The sequence below is a fragment of the Gallinula chloropus genome (assembly GCF_964237585.1).
Source record: "Gallinula chloropus genome assembly, chromosome: 11".
NCBI classification, from domain to species: domain Eukaryota; kingdom Metazoa; phylum Chordata; class Aves; order Gruiformes; family Rallidae; genus Gallinula; species Gallinula chloropus.
This window is the reverse complement of record NC_140096.1, coordinates 2,575,797-2,594,476: the sequence shown is the minus strand read 5'-3', so window position 1 is coordinate 2,594,476 and position 18,680 is coordinate 2,575,797. Positions and strand designations below refer to the sequence as shown.

The window sequence follows — 18,680 nt, the reverse complement described above, 5'->3', positions numbered from 1 at the left end:
CTCTGCCTGCCTGTGACGTAAAGCAGCGTGGATTTACAGCAAGCCTGCCCCAGCGCTGGCGCCAGCGCTGGCAGGGAACAGGAGGCGGCTCCTGCTCGGTCCGACAGCCCGCATCTCACCCGTGTTGGGGGGCAAGCACCCATCCACAAAGTCCAGCCCTGTGCAGCTCTGATGCCACACTGCTGCTTGCTGACAGTGGGTCCTCGGAGGCCAGAGGTCCCCTCAGCTCCCTCCCGCGTCAAACAGGATGTGAGGCTTTCAGGGCTTAAAGTTCCCCACAGAAGCTGAGGCAGAAGAGGGTGATGGATAAAGGAGCCTAGCTCCTAGGGAGCCTGCTTTGGCAGGGGGGTTGGACCCGATGATCTCTTGAGGTCCCTTCCAACCCCTATAATTCTATGATTCTATGAAGGCTCTCTGTTGCCAGGATATTCTTTTCCCATTAAGTCCATTCCATTTTGCCACAGAAATACCCACTGGGCCTCAGCAGGACACTGCTGTAGGTCCTTGTGAAGAGCCCCAGCCAGTGGTTCGGTACATCCACTGGCACCACAACAGCTTAGTGAGACTGAGATCCACAGACCTGATCTGCCAGGAATGAAATAAGGAGGCTCTGCCAGAACAGCAAGAGACATCCTGGAGACAGGCAGGAAAACAGAGCAGGTACATGGGGGAGAGATGCTGAGATACTGCAGGCATGGAAATCCAATTCTTGTTGAAGCAGGAAAAGGCAGTGCTTTGAAGATAATGCTGATGACAGGGTAACATCTCTCCAAGAGGGATGAGGCTGCAGTTTGAAGATGCAGAAAGGCACTCGCGGACACACGGGCGTGTAGAGGAAGATGTCTGAGAGAGATCCTAAGTGTCACACTGGAGAAAATGAGATTAGCACAGAAAACATCCTGGGAAATTGGGATAACCTGTCCTGCATAATGGGCTGAATGCACCTCCAGCAGCAACAGCTGCCACGTACGCCAGGGAGATGTGACACCCGGGGCGCTGGGAGCAGCCATTAGGGGCACTCAGCTCCTGAGGCATTTTAGGAGCTATTTTTACAGCACCATGCAGTCAGTCTGCAGGATGCTCAGCCTCCACCCTTCCCCAGAGAGGCTTATCCTTTTCTCTTAGCCTAACCCCTCCATTTGTCTGAGGTGGAAGACAGAGGCCTGGACCACACAGCTGCCAGAAGTGCACAGTCCAGGCAGGCTGGCTGTCCTGGGCTGCTGCAGAACAGATGTGCTATGGCTTGAGCTCTGCTAGCAGGAGAAGAGGCTGTGAGTGAAGAGCTCCTGCTGGGATAGGCTGTTTCCAGTTTGCTTCTCACAGCTCTAAACTGGTGCTACGGGTCTTATATTAACCAAGGGAGCTCATGTGGCTGAAGAGAATTTAAGTACCCTTCTTAATCATAGTGTGTCCCACAAGTCAAGGAACAAAGGCTCCTGGTGATGTGGAGAGTGAGGAAAAACTAACAATCATTGCAGGATATTGGGACAGGCTTCTCTGGACAGAGGCAGCAGCTGCCCTTGCCTTGGGGAGCTTCCAGTATTGCACACATACAGCTTGGGAATTTCAAAGGGGGTTAAGGGCATACAGGTCCATGGATTCCTAAGCCTAACCTTTTCCATCCTGCTTCTCCTAGGAACGAATCAGGAACAAACCCCAAACAATTCTTCTGTTGCCACAGGTGAATCTTTGCTCTGCAGCCCTGTCCTGGGGCTACACGGCCTGTGAGCAGCCCTGGGCAACTGTCTCCCTGACTGTGGTCTCTGTCAAGTACCTCTTAGGATGGGTTCCTTCACTTACAGCTCTCACAAGTATTTCTGACACTAGCTCTCCCACTGAATTATTTCTGCATAAATAGTCACTGTTCTCTGCTCCCAAGTATTTTTGTGCCTGGAAACACAGAGACTAAAGGAAGGAAAGAGACCCTGCAGCCTTGTCAGTTGTCCCTGAACTCGAGAGCATCATTTACAAACAGTGCCAGACTTTCCCCAGTCTAATTAGGGCTGTCTGAGTAGAACCAGTCCTTCCCTGTGTGGTCAGATGCTGCATTGTGCTGCACAGAGAGAAAGCAAGCAACTCGGGCTGTACTGACAGAATTCCTAATGGAATAATTAAACTCAAATAATTCAATTAACATTGCAATGGAGTAATTGCATTTAGAGTATTGCTAAAATTGAGCAATATTTGTATTGTCCCAGCAACGAGGATAGGCACAGTTGCCTTTCAGCAGGCAGAGGGAGACAGACGGCTCTAATGAAGGGCAGGAGATAAATGGGAGGTCACTAGATTAAGTGCTCATCCTTTTCTGGCTCCAGAAGAAAGCCAAGCCACTGTGATCTTGTTGCCTTTAAAAGCCCAAGCAACAGAAATAGAAGAGAGTCTGCAGGATTGCAGGAGTATGCTTTACCATTAATTACCTTTTATTGAAAGCTCCCAGCCCGCCTGGCATTGCATCAACAAGAGAGGAGCTGTGGGCTTTGCCCAGCCAGTCCCTTACCTTAATCAAATGCTGCTTCAGAGTTCAGGCATCAGCAGTGGGAGAGCAAAGACTTCAGGAGGGTTTCCTGCCTCCCTTAGCAACCTGGCTGAGCCTGCAGCAAGTGGCAGGTTGGAAGTCAGGAGACCGGATCTCAGCAAGATAAAACAGAGACAGAACCCTCCCACCCCACCCTGGTTTTAGGATGTCTCACTGGCTGTGCTCGATGTAGCTGCACTCTGGGATTCTGCAGGACTGTGCCCAGTGAGGATGCTCTGGGTCAGTGAAGATGGCAGTGAACTTACCACCCATCCCACCCCCATTTCCCTGCAGCCCAGTTCTGGGGAAGTGTCCAAACTGGCTTCCCTACTGTCTGTCAAGTTTGACTCAAGCAAATCCACTATATTCTTCTTTCTTTAAACAAGAATATTTTTAAAAGGTATCACAGTGAAGACAGAAGCCAGGATCTCCTATTAGCACATGGGCTTCAGGTGCTGGGCTTTGTCTTTCCTTGAGGCTCATGCTGATCAGCCTTGGGAGTGCACTTCACTATTCAAGGATTAGCTTCTAACCAAACAAGAGCTGCAGCAAACAGCCTCCTTGCCTGTATTTGGAGGCATGGAGTTACTGGTGTTTCCTGGGAACCCACCTTTACCCTGTAGCCTAAGGTGCTGGGAATGGAAAGGCTAACAGCATGCTGAACCCCTTCAAATCTGTGAAGTCACTGCCAGCATGGTGCACATCACCTCTGGCTACTCAGATCTGCTACAGTACCACAAATCTGCCTCTCCCCTTCTCCCCAAGCACTATCAGTTTAGTTTTACAACTATCAGAGCTCTCTAAGCAATTTAGGCAGGCTTTTTTTGGTTAAGAGGCAGCTGATACTATTGTGCTGTTCACAGCTTGTCTCTCCTCCCACTCTCAGCAACTTCTGAGCTTGGTGGTTAATTATAAGGAGACCTCCACACAGCTATCAGCATTAGTGGGAATGGTGGTTTACACACCTTGCATATCAACAAACAACTGGATGCAAAATAAACCCACTGATGCCCCTACTGTTGGTGAAACCAGTGTGCTGATCCCGGCTCTATCAGGCACCTGAATCCCTGCAGATGACAGACACATGCTGCTCTGCAAGAGAACGCTGATCACCAAGGTCTGTGTTAGATTGTCCTATGCCCAGTGCAAGACAAGTCCACAGAAACTAAGCTGTGCTTAACTTGGCTCGTTTGAGGGAGGCTGACTCAGTTAAACCACAGCTGAAATGCATCTGAAGGTACTTCCCCAGGTGCTCATTGCCAGGAAGGGGACCCTCTGTGTGTCTCTGCAGCCTGTGGCCCCTCAGGTTTGCAGGAGGAGAAATCAGCAGCAGGTCTGTGCCTTCAGGCACTGGAAGTCCTGCTGCAGACCCATGGCAAAGCAATCTGCAGAACTGAGGTCTGGCTCCTTTCCCTTCAAGGTACACAGCAACACAGGCATGAGAGGGGAGAAATGTGTCCTTGGGCCTAGGAAGCCACGTGATGGTGATGAGTTTGGGTCTGACTCATAGCCCAAGCAGTGCTGCAATATACCACCTCTGGCCTGCTGTCCACCTGAGCACTGAGCCAGAGCTTAAGCATCCGTGTCCATATTTACTGTAGGACCCCGTTTTGCCACAACAGAAATCCCAGATCAAGGGGGAAGAGTTGCCCTTGCATCCCCTAACAGCTTGTCTTCTGATTAAGGTCTTGCACACAAAGGCATTCCCAGTTCTGACAGGGAGACATGACTCCTCATGTCACAGTTTAGTCCCAACTGGCAGCTGAGCACCACCATTCCCAGCCAGAATGGGGAGGAGAATAGGGAGACAATAACAAACCTCATGCTAACCTCATCACCTCCTCCCCTCCCAGCACAGATATTCCCAAAGCCAAGACAGTTCATGCATCTTCCAGCTAGCTTACTACTTCTTGCACAGCAGTCATACAACTTGGCCTTCTCTCCTCCCTGCCCCAGAAATACCATGAACATAGCACATACTGCCCCTGCCAGCTCTCCTGCTTGCTCAGCTTCTCCAAATGCTGCTCTGCAACCATTGAACTTCTCCTAGGTGGAGCCCTCTGGCTCCCAGGAGGCTAGATCAGCTCAGGTAAGACAAGATAGAGCTGATTATCCCAGGTGAAGTCAACTCCTTGTTCTCTGAGCCAGCTTGTCTCAGAGCAAGTCAAGGCTCTGCTTCAGAGAGAAGGCTGCAGGAACGAGTCCTCCAGGAAGAAATGGGATCAGGAGATCCCATCACCCAGGTTTCCAGCCAGGGAAAACCACAGCTGGTGATAAGCTCATTACTTGAACATGTGTGAGGGGTGGAACCCACCCAAAGCTTAGAGCATCATCCTTAAGCTCAAGCACTGACACCTCTGCTACAGTCACTAGCCTGACACAGCTGTGTCCATCTCAGTTCCCACCCTCTTTTATGCAGCTTTCCAACAGGAAAAGAATTTTCCAGAAAGGCCTGTGACACTTTTCTTTGCTGAGGAATTGCAGGAGACAAGTTGTCAAATGCAACCAGGCTGCCTTGGCAGTCTCTGCTGGGCTGTGATACCACCAAGCCTGGTCCTGAGGGCTGCACTTTCATGGAAGAAACCTCCACTGGGGCAGTTCATGAAGAATTGCAGCCCATGGGAAAGGCTCACACTAGAGAAGTTTGTGGAGGAATCTTTCCCATGAGAGGGAGCCCACGCTGGAGCAGAGGGAGAGCATGAGGAGGTCTCTCCCTGAGGATGAAGGAGCAGCAGGGACAACAAGTGATGAACTGACTGCAACCCACATTCCCCATCCCCCTGTGTCACTTTGTGGGAGGAGGCAGAGAAACAGGGGATGAAGCTGACACCTCCAGACCCAGAGGGAGATAGGAATGAGAGCAGCCTAGAGGCTAGACCACAGGTTTGTGGGGAAAATCTAAATGTAAGTTCTTGCTCTGCTTCAGGTTTTCTCTTTCTCATGCTGTAGAATGAGGGAAGTACCTTTGCCCCCCAAGGTCAGCGTGTGGGCAAAGGGGACTACAAAGACCAGTGAAACACACAGCCCAAGTTGGGCTGCATACTCTAGCACACCACCAGAGTCCTGACAGGAGGCAGAAATGAGTCAAACTGGGTGTGGTGGCTCTGCCACCACAACAGGGGGACAGAATGCACAAACAAGGTGAGATGACAACCTGCCCTTCATTGAGACACTTGTAAACAGCCTCTATCTCCTTTCCACAGCTACAGCACCCCCTGCTTAACTGCAATGCATCTAATCAAGATGTTTCTTGGGGAACCAGATAAAGCTTGTTGATGATTAATGGCTGTGTTGTTTAACTGGGCTAATAATTTTGATTAATTAAGATGCCTGCAGGTGTTGGAGGGGTACTTAGGCAACAGCTTTGATGCTCAGAGGCAGCATGGGGTTTGTATCCCCTTCAAAAGGATTTCTGCCAGTGCTAGTCCAGCAAAGGAAAACTACCTTGCAAAAGTTAACTCTCTTGTTGCTGGTGGTAGCCCCCAGATTTCTGAGAAACTTGGGAGCCTGCATGTCCTTTTGACCAGTTTCCTGTTGGGATGATCTATGGAGAAAACCCAACCACCCTTTTTCCTAGGGCAGACTGTCTCCTTGATAGGAAGAAAGTAAGAATGTGAGAGGATCTCCAGGTGGTGATGGCACATTCAGGCAGCAGACCCAATCAGGAAAGCAAATTGCCACCCCTAGACCAATGTTTCTGCTCTACTAAAAAGAGCAGTAGAGCTTGTCCTTTCAAGCTCTGGGAAATAGGAAGCCTGGCTTCAGAGTATCACAGAATGCATCAGGTTGGAAGAGACCTTTAAAGGCCATTGAGTCCCTACAGTAAGCAGGGACATCTTTACTAGATGAGGTGAGCATCCCCCCTGTGTTCACATACCCTAACACTGATCTCAGCTTCCCCCTGCCAGCATTCCTGCCCTTCCCTGCAGTCCCTTCCCTACCATGTCACTAACTTGCCAGCATCCCCTCATGGAGTACTACAGGTGACTGATCACAGCCTGGAGCACAGGTGTACAGAACCACTGGCCAGCAGGTACAAGAAATAACTTCCCCCTTTGGCAGCACTAACTTGTATTTCCCTCTTCAATTCAGCAGCAAACCTTATAAAACATCCTTGCCTCAGATTTTTGTCTCTTGAAAGCAGATAAAGTGCCCCCAGGTTAAAAAATATTGGGGGAGAAAACAGGGCGTGGATACCATGCTCATTTCCATAGGAAACTGAGGCACCAGAGAGCAGCACAATGAGACAAACCCCTCCTTTGCTTCCAGTATCAAACACTGACACTAAATTAAACCAAACTGGATGATTTAAGGTTTAGTAAATTGCTATTGCCAAGTATAAAGGCAGCATCACCTCGTGGAGAAAGCACTGGAACAGGGCTCAGAGGAGCAGGGCTACCCTCAGCTTTGCTCTGAATGGGCTTGGGCAAACGCTGTCTTCACGTGTGCATAACTACAGCTCAGTCTTCCACTTTGCCTGCCATCTGTATGAAGCAGCACCACAAAGGACCTTCTTCCAAGAAAGAGCCTTACTGTACTGATTTGGCAACCACAGGCAGTGCAGAGCCAAGAGCAATGACCTCAGCCCTTACACATCCCTGCGCTGCTCCCCTCCACTGCAGCGTCACAGGCTGGGAAGAGGGAACCTTCAAACATCACTTGTGGTAACTCAAGCAAACATAACCTGGAGTAGCCCCAGGTGTTACCAGCATATTGGGTAGCTTGTGATGAATCAGGGCTGAGCTCTCTGCTGTTCAGTGCAGTAACACTAAGCCAGAGGTGGGTAGTAGTGTTCTCAATGGGGCCGCTTTCAAGGGAAGCGGTTGAAGTGTCCAGACTCCAGCTTCATCTGTCCCAGGGTTATAAAGCATGTAATTACAAGCATTCTGAGAATTCCCAAATCCACAAAAGATCATACCTGGAAACTCCATGTCAGCCTCTTCAATCTATCACAGAGACTTCATCTTCTCATTAGAGCCTGCCACGAATTCAGCTCTGTGGATACTGTCTGCAGCCAAGTGTTCTCTAGTTTTTTGCTAGAAAAAACACAGGACCATTTTGCTTTTAAAGCACTTACAAGCTTCTTAAGTGTACTTAAAGTCCATCAACACACAAGGCCCTGCTTGTCCTCTCCACTCTGATCACTGAGCAAATGCCTTTGTTTCCCACATGATTAATAACGTTCACATTTGCCCAGAAGCTAGTGAAACGTGGTGCTTGCCTGCCCCTGTAGCTCTAGGTTGGGCCTGAAGGCCAAAGAAAAGCTTTTGCCACATGTCAGCCCTTTAAACCACGCTTTGCTATGCACAGTCCTGCTTATTTCACTTTCAGGAAGTCTCCTGGGACATACCATAGAGAAGGCAGAATGAAAGGCAAGTGGATCTGCTCATTAGAACACATTCTTTTATTAAAGGAAGATGAGAAAGCCAGCTGGAGCAACAGCAGGTGAACGGATGACACTGAGCCACGTGCTGTTGGAAGCTGTTCAGAAGAGCTGAGCTGTTCAACAATCCAACTAAAGTTGGTTACCTTGCTTTGCCAGTGTAAAGAAGCTTCAAATGTACATCTGGATCCCTGAAGAGCTTTGATCTTCTCATCAAGACATAGCTAAGAGGAGATTCTGAACTGGCCCCATGCCCAGTATTTGAGGCTAAACAAGAATATTACCACTTGCTAGTTTTGTACCAGTAACTGAGCACCAGGCTCACTGGGCAGAGCCTCACTCACCAGCCACAACCACAAGATGACTTTCTCTGGTTTACAGAACTGCAACCTCCTATTTTTCATTCACAGAGCCTGTGTCAGACCAGAGGAAGCAGAATATTAACCAGCAGTGCAAGAACTGGACAACCTCAGTTCATGGAACCTCTGGGTGCTGTGTTCCTCCTGACTCATTCAATTTCTCCAGGGATATTCCCTCTGGATTGTTCAAAGGAAACAAGCTACTATTTACTGACCAGTTAGGTTTCAAGAAGACTTCAAAACTTAGAGGCTGCTTTTTTGCAAACTTTCTCTTTTTCCCTAGCCATCAGAAAAAGTTTATGAAATCAAACTTCCTTGATACTCTCAAGGTGACTTCCAAGGTCTCCTCTTCAGAGAGGAAACGAGCTTTGCCATTCTTGCTGTCCACGTCGTAGGGGAGGTGCAGCAGCAGCTTCCTGTAAAAGAGGACACAGTGACTTTCAGTGTCTCAGGCTGGGTAAGCAATGTACCAAGGAAAGGTCTTTCAGTACATCTCAATCTCATGACAGGCTGTGGGGTTCCTGCAATACCCTGTGCCCTGCTACAGAGGCCCTGAAACATGTCTAGCACCCTTCCTTTGTTTTGGCTGTGGCAGTGGTTTCCAGTCATGGATTGTGGGTTCTCTGCACCATTCCCACTTTGCACAGTGTGTTTTAAATGCCAAGGCAGGAGGAGCTGCAATGATAACACTCTCCTGGTGATAAAAATCTGAATAATGCCTAAAGCCTGAATGAGTCTTCAGGAGTTTGTCTGCTCTACTAAAAGGAAGTAAGCAGTGCAGCTGGATTAGAGGCTCTGGCCAATCCAGTTACACAAAGAACATGTTTACACTGCAAAGCACAGTTCAGATATGAGGATGGACTTAGAGATATGGAGTTGCCAGGATTTTAATCTACATTGGAGATTGATTCAGTGATCCACCTGTGGCTCAGACATAATACACACAGAAAGGCTGGATCTTGGACTCAGGAACTATTCCACAGCCCCTCACTACATCAGACACACAGCTTTTCCTCAAAGGGCTGCCAAGCCTTCTAGTTTCTGTCCTCACAAGGATGTATCAGTCTAGACCCATTCAACTTCTCTCACTGGGGACAGTTCAGACTTACTTGCTCATGCAGCCTGAACTCTTTTCCCTCCCAGGCTGACATATTAACAATATGAACGATGGGCAGTCTTGGATCTTCATTCTACTGACAGCATAAACTCAACCAAGGACAGTTTAGAATCAACAGATCTGCCCAGCTGAACTCCACAAGGCCTGACAACATGGTAGCACAGATGGGGACTACTTTAAATTTGGCTTTAGGTCACACTAATTCTTTTCCAGACCTTTGCAGCTGTGTTGCAAGAGCCATGGCTGAAAGAGGTAGAGACAAAACACATCTGCAGCATACCTACTGAAGGCAGTCATTTGCTATAACTTGGAGGAGTCCTTAAGATCAGCACAACCTTTTGCACACATCTTGTTTCTGTTCCTTACAGCTTGCTTTGTTCTTTCTTTCAAGGTTGCCTAGTTACTCCTTTTCTGTCTGGTGTCCACATAACTCATCCTCAGCACTTTTTCACTTCTTATCAGTAAGTTTCCACTATTGTTCAACCCTGTTGTCTTCGTAACCTCCTCTGGACTCTCTCCAGGAGATCCCTGTCCTTTTTATACCAGGGAGCCCAGAACTGGACACAACACTCCAGGTGGGGCCTGACCAGGGCAGAGCAGAGGGGGAGGATCACCTCCTTCGACCTGCTGCCCACACTCCTCCTGATACACCCCAGGGTCCCATTGTCTCTCTCAGCCCCCAGGGCACACTGCTGGCTCATGGCCACCCTGTCATCAACCAGGAGCCCCAGGTCCTTCTCCACAGAGCTCCTCTCCAGCAGGTCACCCCCAGCCTGTACTGATACAAGCAGTTATTCCTTCCCAGGTGCAAGACTTTCCACTTGCTTTTGTTGAACCTCATCTGGTTTCTCCCTGCCCAGCTCTCCAGCCTGTCCAGGTCTCTCCGGATGGCAGCCACTCCTCCCAGCTTTGTATCATCAGGTACTTGCTGAGGGTGGATGCTATTCCCTCATCAAGGTCAGATAATTCCCATCCTCCAAAAAGTTTGTCCAACCAATCCCATCCATCATCTTGTGGGAGTTTTGAGACTCCAGTCTTAAGCTGCTGAATGCTGGTGTGAACAGACTCCATGTGATCCAAGAGATCCATACAACACACACCCTCAGAACCCTCACAGCCATTCCTGCAGCTTGGATTTTCTTGCAGGGTCATGTTCTCACAGCAATCTGCTCTCCTGTTGCTGCACACTGACATTCCACAGTTTGTTTACCTCTGCCTGAAAGTTACCTGCACACCTTCTGTGTCAACTATTTCTTATGGATAGTTCATGACATGTTCACTCCCTTCCAAATACCTTCCTACAGCTCCTTCTTGGTTGAAGGCAGTCTGTACCTCTGTCTTCAAGGCCAATGTGTTTTGAGGATGTGATTACCAAGTACTTCTCAGCATGAATAGTTTTGCTGTTTCATGGGAATTCAAGGAATATTGTCAGGGCCTGTGTCTTTGTGAGGAGAGCCAGGCAGGTCTGCTGTCCTCCCTGACAAGTTTTTCTTCTTTTAGTACCTGTGTTACAAAAACTGCTTTTTGAGGTCTCTGCAAGGGCCCTTTGCAGAAGGCTCAATAAACAAGGCAGTAAATGTAAGACAAGTACCATAATTACCAAACCCAATAATCCAAATTTGACCATTGACAATATCCATCCTGAAGTTTCCCAGACAGGACTACAGAGCTGGAAATAGCTCCTTTGAGCCCTCCTACGTGTCTATGAGATTACAGTGTTTTTCAGTGTGCAGAACTTGAAGTCTGGGTTGTTTCTTTCATACAGGGAAGACTCACACTTGTACTTGTGAAAGCAGCACCAGCTCAGGCTGTACCCAAGCAACCATTAGATTTACAGCAAACTTTGTATTTGCTAGGCTGGTGACTAGAGACAGCTGGATGCCAGGAAGATAATAGCAGATGTGAATCACCAAAAAGACAGAATTGCAAAAGGAAAAGGATGCTGAGGTTTTCCTACGTCTGCAAATCCTTCCTCCTGATGTTCAAGTTGCAAAGCCAGTACTTCCAAACATTCTTCCACCCCCATTGCATCTTTGGGTTAAATCCAAGCAGGGGGGAAAACAACTCAGCTTGGTTTTTGTCAGTGAGAAAGGTGGCTTTCCTAAAGTTAGTCCAGTGAGACAGAACTTACTCAGGCTTTAATCCATGGCCTGCACCTCGAATTTATGTGCAGGAAGCTATTCAGTATGGGTCCTACTGCATCCCATTCAAGGCAGCAAGTCAGCTCAGAGAGGATTAAGATTTCTTATGAAAGCACTCAGTTGTGAAGGACTTAAAGCTAAAACAGACATAAGAATTATCCAGAAATCTTAGGCAGGGCAACTACAAATAGGGAGAAAGCCTGAGAGTATCAGTCAGTTATTAGCTTTGTAGCTTTGAAATAGCTCTATAAAAAAAGAGCTCAGAGGAAATCTCTTTAGGGAAACCTTGTAAAATCTCCATCTCCATGCCTGGATACGTCTACCATTTGGCTTTCCACTTCTGAAGACCTATCTGCACATTCTGGACTGTCTTCAGTTACGTATTTGTACAAACCAGTATTTAGACAGCAAACTCCCTCAAGAATGTGGGCAGTTTTTTGCCAGACGTTTTGGGCCCTTGCAGCCTTGCTGTTTAAGTAGCCAAAATCTGTCTTGAAGCTATTTTTGCTGGAACAGTATCACAGATTCAGAGCTAGCACACTGAACACCTACAGATGTACGAGGCTTGTTTTTGCCTTTATCTATTTCTCATGTGCCATTAACAATACAACCTTCATCTCCAGCTTTGCTTTCCACACAGCATTCAGTCAGTTAAACCTCCTTTCAAACAAGACCTTAACTGTTCTTCTATCAATTGTGTTTCACTTACTTCGTGGGAGTTCGAAGGTCAAGAACCTTGTCTTGGATGTCTAATGTGATGTCTGAGTACTTTGTCTCTGGCAGCTTGATTTTAATCTGAAATGATGGGCAGAGGTAAAGCTGTGATTAGATATGTAGGCCCACAGGCCATAAAAGATCTTGTCTTCATGAATATTTTGATGGCAGTGTCAAAGAGCAACACTCTGAGTAAGTAGCTTGCATCAGAAAAAATATGACAGCAAGGCTCATGGCTTTCAATAGCTCAGTAATGTGTACTGATACCCTATTTTCTTCAGAATTCTAAGCCAATAATGTACTTGACAGGTATTCTGCATCCAGCAAACCCCCTGGCTTTATGTATTCCAAGGACAGCCTGCTGCTTTGTGGGAATGAAAGCTTGACTGGAGAAATTACACAGCAGTTCTACCTGGACTGAAGTTCAGAAAGGAGGGAGGTCTTTGATCATAATGGGACAGGATCTGATACCTGTAACTTGAAAGGCTGTCAATATTGTAGCATTCTGCTAATTCACAGACCTCATAATAAATGCAGGCAGGTGAAAACCATCTCTTTCCCAGCCCCTCTCCCCTCCAAAACTGTATCCAAGATGAAACCTCAAAGCTACTTCCTATTTCCCTCGAGTTTGTATGTTGCACATGCATTTGCACAGATTTTTCTGGACTATTCTAGATCTTTGAGGAGATACACACGAGTTCCTCAGGTCAGCAAGTGTAAATATAATCTACAGATTCTTGAAGAACTACAAGAAAATCCTGCAAGAGGCCAAAGGCAGCAATAGAGTGTGGTGTTTACACTGGGTCCCTTAAGAAGGCAGCAAGATTGAAAAGGGCAGAGCACAAAGAAGGGATGGGAGATAGAGGTTCAGCTCACCACCATATCTTCACAGCAGGCTGTGGAGGGGTCTTTCCTGCTCATGCCAAAGAAGACATCCTCTGTTCCCACGCTCTGTTTGAATAAAATCTGATACCTGAGAAAGAGAAGCAGTTGCCTAATAATACTGGAGAAGGGGCAGGAGTCTAAAGGACTACTTCTCCAAGGACCATACATATCCTGAGCACACTGTCACTCCTTTTCAGTCTCCCATCAAGTCTTCAGCCTGTTCCCACTGGGTTTCTGTTCAGAGCCATGACTGAGTTAGCTAGAGGACAGGTGAAGATCATTCACTCCACCTTCCAAGGGTACAGGCTTTGCTGCCTTCAATAACCACCCTGTGCCTGATCAGGAAAAGCATCTTAAGTGAATATGATGCTTATCAACTAGTCACACACCACAAACTCTCAGCAAATGGCTTTGAAGAGGATGCTGGTGGAATTACATGTGTTCTGTTCTGACATTCAACATGTTCTTGCAGCCTGAGCATTAACACTCTCCATCAAATTTTAATTCTATTGCATTCAGCCAACACTTATTTTCTACCCCTCCACATCTACAAACCGTAGAGCCATGCTCCCTTGCTCTTGATACTTAATAAATGAGGAAATACAAATTAAAGATTGTATTTAGAACTTACATTACTCCTACTAAATTGAGCAAAATAAGAGGAGTGAGTCACTTCTGTAAGCTGTTAGGAAAAGCGTATGGGAAGTCTTTTTCACATCTGCAGTGTTCATATGGGTATGTAATAATTCCAAAGTCAATGAGTAATCTAATAGCTCTGGGTGCACCTCTCTAGCCATCTGTTTTCCTTCTGGGCCACTTTCCTGGCTTTAATTTGATGAACTGTTACAAAGACTCATGCTTGCTTTTCATTTGTGCAACACAGCCCATAATTGTTGGAGGCTAAAGTGGTGCTGCATTTCACCCAGCACAGAGGGGAGGGTGAAAAACCAAAATAGCATGAGAAAAGCTTCTGTTTGTGCTCACAATATGAATTGACCACGTTCTATGCCTCACAGGGGATGGTTTCAAGAAGAGCTGGATGTATGTGAGGCTGTAGGAGAATGCCACAGCACTCTCAGAAGTGCTGGGTCTCAGCTCAGGTGGGTATCAGCCCTGTGTTTAGGTCAGGGAATCGAATACCTGATGGCACAACTTCCATGCAGGTGGAGCAATGAATATTCTGGACTACAAACTAGCATACAACCTGCAGCTTCATGGGCTTCAGTCCATCTGCTCCAGGGTACAGCAGCAGAACATGCTGATTAGAAAGGCAAATACTGCATTGTGAAGGTTTTCTGACCTCTGCAAACTACCAGGAGCATGCCTGCTTGCATCTGTTCCAAGGATATTTTTGTTATTGCTTCCCCTTGCTCTCAGAAAATGTCAGACTCACAACCCTAGAACTAAGAGTCCTGTGCTCTACCACTACCCCAGCCCTTCAAGCCCCAAGTTGGGCACTGAAAAGGGGACTGTTGTTGTCCTGGAGCTGCACCAAACCACCTCTCTCAGCCAAGACCTTTAATTTTATGAGGGGAGTGATGCCAGGTGGTGTGGAAACAGCCTGGGCTAACTCAGCTCACCTGTGCTGGCTGTTTGGGGAGGGCAACACTGGCCTGGCCAGAGCCAGAAAATAACAACACTCTGGTTTTAGGCTGCCCCTTGACAGGGGGATCCTGAATTACCAGATTTAAGAGTTCAAAACTGCCTGTGTACAGCCTTCCTTGCCACAGTACAATTTGTCTCTAAATAGCTTAATTCTTTGAAATGCAAATGCACGTTGGACTATTTTGTGAATGTATGAGGATGGAAAATGGATGCAGCAGGAAAAGACAAGTATTTCACACAAATGGTGTATTTAAAAGATAGGTAATAGCTTTTCCCTCCTAATCTCACTTTATACAAGTATCTGACACTGCAAGTAATCTTATAATAGGGAAAAAACAGCTCTGCTTCTGTTATGACATCAGAAGGTTTCCAAGGGAGAGGTTAAAAATCACTCCTCACATGTTTCTTCTGATGCAAAACCAACATGCTTCCTTTCTGCTTCCACAACACAAGCCTTCAGATGGCTGCTTTACTCAAAGGCAGCAGATGCTGTTTAACTCCTGTTTCCAGTAATGCCACATAAAGCCCATGCAGGCATTCCCAGCTCACTTACTCTGGCTGTTCTCTAAGGTCCCAGGTATCATCAAATTCAGATCCTTCTGGGACCTCCTCTGTGCTCCAAATAGTTTTGTTGTTTTCAGATTTCACTTGTGAAGAACCTGCAAGTGATAAGGAAAAAAAAAAGTCACCACACTGTCATATTTTGGAAAATCTCTTTGTACTTGCTGAAAATTTATACATGAGAACAACATTTGTATTTAAATCACTCTAGTTAATGCTTACAGGCTCCATCATCTTACTGGTGAGAATTTGCAGAGAGGATGCTTCTTCTTTTCTCCTTAAATCTCCTTCCCCAACCTCTATATCAAGGAAGTCTTCCTTTCAGACATAAAATATCTAGCACATCAAAATGGGTGAGGTGTAGAAATATGAAATATTAATCTTCCCCAAGCCTCCTGGCATGAGATGTTTAAGCAAGCAGAGTAATTTACAAAAAAGATTTCTTTCTCACATCCAGTTCTTCCCATCAACTCCTGAGCACAACCCAAACAAGGTACTTAAGACTCAGGAAAGCTCACTGTGGGTTAGACCTGCCCTACAAGGAAAGATGGATTTCCTGGCAAACCTTCAACTTGAGTGTTTGTGTAGTAGATTCTCTGGTTATTGATAGAATTCCAAACAAAGCTGCTCTCTTGTGTTTACCACAGCTCCCTCCCTCAGCTTCAGCCTAGTCCCTGACTGACCCAATGCCCCAGCCACACTCAGACTGTCCTAGAGGAAGCCAAGAGTGCTCCTCTCCAACCAGCCCCTTTTATGGGGAGTGATGCCAGGTGGGGTGGGAGCAGCCTGGGCTAACTCAGCTCACCTGGGCTGGCTGCTTGGGGAGGTTACTTCTGGCCTGGCCAGAACCAGGCCCCACCATTAGCAATTGTCCAGGGTTTCCAGGCACAGAAAGGAGATAACTGAAAAAAGTCTCTTTGTCTGTTGAGAGCAGTGCCAAACAAGGCTGCTGTTTCTCCTTAGGTGTTGTCTAAATAGGGCTGTGAAACTGAGGGGGAGGTGGTGGAATATGGTCTGACTCTGATCTCAGTGCACTTTGTAGCCCTTCCTCACAGACATCAGCTCAGTTCAATGCAGTTTCCTCCTTGAAGATCCTTTCAGGTGAGTACTTGGAAGTCCATCTTCCTTGCTTGCTCTGAGCAAGCACTGATGATTCCATGAGAGCACTGATATGGAGCTTTTTGCTACTCGGTTATGATTCCTCTCAGCTCACAACCAGGCTGAGCTGTGTACCCTGTTGAGCAGCACCACTTGAGGCTGCTGTGCTCTGGGGCTCCCCTTTCTGCCACTCTGTGTATATTTTGTAATTAAGCTTTCAGGAAAAGAGGAATTTTACAGTGTCATTGTACAAATCCCACCTCAGAGGTCACTGGCCACTCTCCTACCAGAGCAAACCCCATCAGTGCTAAGTTACTACAGGTGTTAGAATCTGCTAACATGAGACTGACTGACAAAACATACAAACACTCCTCCTTACCAGTGGTCTCTTTCTTTACTGGTCCAATACTACCAGGGGTCATAGTGCTAAGAGAAGAGCACGGCTGCAAAAGAGGCAAATGGGACTTCAATCAATTTTCATAGAGCCCAGCTCAGTCAAAATGATAGTGTCAGTAAATATGAAGTGTTATCTGAGGGCAAGCAAATCCTTGCTGGAATTCCAATCCAGCTATCCCACAATGTTAGGACTGAACACTGAACGCTGTCTCTCCTTGGCTAGAACCCTGCAGATGGGTCCTTGACATGCTGGGTTTGGGCAGGACTCCCAGAAGCAGGGTGCTAATGACATGGGTGGGTTTGAGTACCTGTTTCCACGGTCTTCTGGCAAAATTTCTGTGCTTTGCCTGCTACAAACACATTGCAGGAAACCAAAGGTGCCCCATGAACAGCCCAGCAGAGCTCAGGGGGTCTTTTGACAGCAGAGATCACATGAGGCAACCACATCTTCCTCTAATTATGAATCAATTTAGTGCTAATAGGCCAATGCGATGAGGCATTTCTCCATATGCAAAGATTCCTTGGCTTGATAAAAGCACAGAACATTAAATTAAACTAAAATAAAGATTTCAATTTACCCAGATTGACTCAGAATTAATTGACATCCCTCATGGCAGCTTCCCATTTCTCTCTCCGAAGTGCCGTTCATTTTATTAATAAGGGGTAAACAAATTCTTTTAAAATCAGGATGTTTGCTGCAGAGATGTACAGCGCTAACGCTAGTTTTAACAGGCAGGCATTGAACAGCCGAACGGCAGACCACACCTACCCCCTGCTGCAAAGGAATGCCAAGGGCTGTGCGCCCCCGTGTTGTCCCAAGCATCACTGCCATGGCCACTGCGGCTACACAATCGCTGGGGCTGCCAGCTCGTGTTAGCCCCAAGGAGGCCTTGGCTTTACTTGTTTCATTCATTGCATTTTGTGGTCACAATCTCCCCCTGTTTTCCTGGGGGATGTGCCTTTACTCTCTCCTTCAAGAGCTTGTTACACTATGGGTATCTTCTAGCTGTTTCTATCAGTCCAGAACAAGGTGCAGAAACAGCAGCATTTCTTATGACAGACTCACCACCTGTTCATCATCCTCATCTTGTTCTTGAGCATCACAAAGCAGTTTGGCGAGGGACTGCAGGGAAGAGCCTGAGGAAACCATGTCCATATCCATGCTGGTGACTCCCGTGGCCAGAACAAACCGAGTGATGGGTGAGGAAGGTCCAAGCTGGGTTCTGTATGCCCGTGAGGCACAGCTTTCCTGCAGGAAGGATAACACTTAGCCACACTCCTACAGGGGCCGTGTCAGGTGCACATATCACGGAAGGAAACCCAGCCTGTGCTCGGGGACTGGGCTCGCTGCTCTGCGGGCACAGCTCAGGCCTGCCAGGGACCAGCAGCCCCGGCGGGCTCAACGGCCGCTCCGGTTCGCGGCTGCTGCGGACAGGCCTAGGGGAGCAGGGCGCCTGGGCTCAGCCAGGGCACAGAGGGAGCAGGCAGAGCTCTGCCACAGGTTCCCGGACCGCCTCGCTGCGGGTGGAGCCCAGCTGAGGGAAGGGTAAGGAGCGTCGCCGGGGAACGACACCCTGGCCACGGCCCCCGGCGCCTCCCGCAGACACCCCAGGCCCGGCGCGGCCCAGCGGGCAGCCGCGTGGCCCGTCACCACAGCAACGGGGCGCCGCTGCCCCGCCCCTCCCACAACCCCGCCAACCAATCAGGACGGGCCGCCCCGAGCGACGGCGGCGCTGGCCAATGGCCGCCGAGGGCGGGAAGCCGGCGGCGGGGCGGGGCCCGGAGTGACGCTTCCGCGCGTCATCCGCGCGCGCGGCGCTCGGCGTGCGGGGGAGTCTCGGGGCCGTTCGGTCGCTGCCGTCCCCGTCCCCCCTCGGGCCCCGGCTCGGACTCGCCGCCGGTCGCC

General features: G+C 48.1%; 1 protein-coding gene across 1 annotated transcript; it reads right to left on the bottom strand.

Moving 5' to 3' along the window:
• Window positions 1-8,461: 8,461 nt before the first annotated feature.
• Window positions 8,462-17,936, bottom strand: DNAAF6 (dynein axonemal assembly factor 6; the record flags this gene model as incomplete). The annotated part of the gene is made up of 6 exons (XM_084269287.1): window positions 8,462-8,673; window positions 12,225-12,310; window positions 13,106-13,202; window positions 15,273-15,378; window positions 16,758-16,821; window positions 17,841-17,936. The coding sequence occupies 6 exons, from the start codon at window positions 17,934-17,936 to the stop codon at window positions 8,544-8,546; spliced, it is 579 nt and encodes a 192-aa protein (XP_084125413.1). The 3' UTR covers window positions 8,462-8,543.
• Window positions 17,937-18,680: the final 744 nt, after the last annotated feature.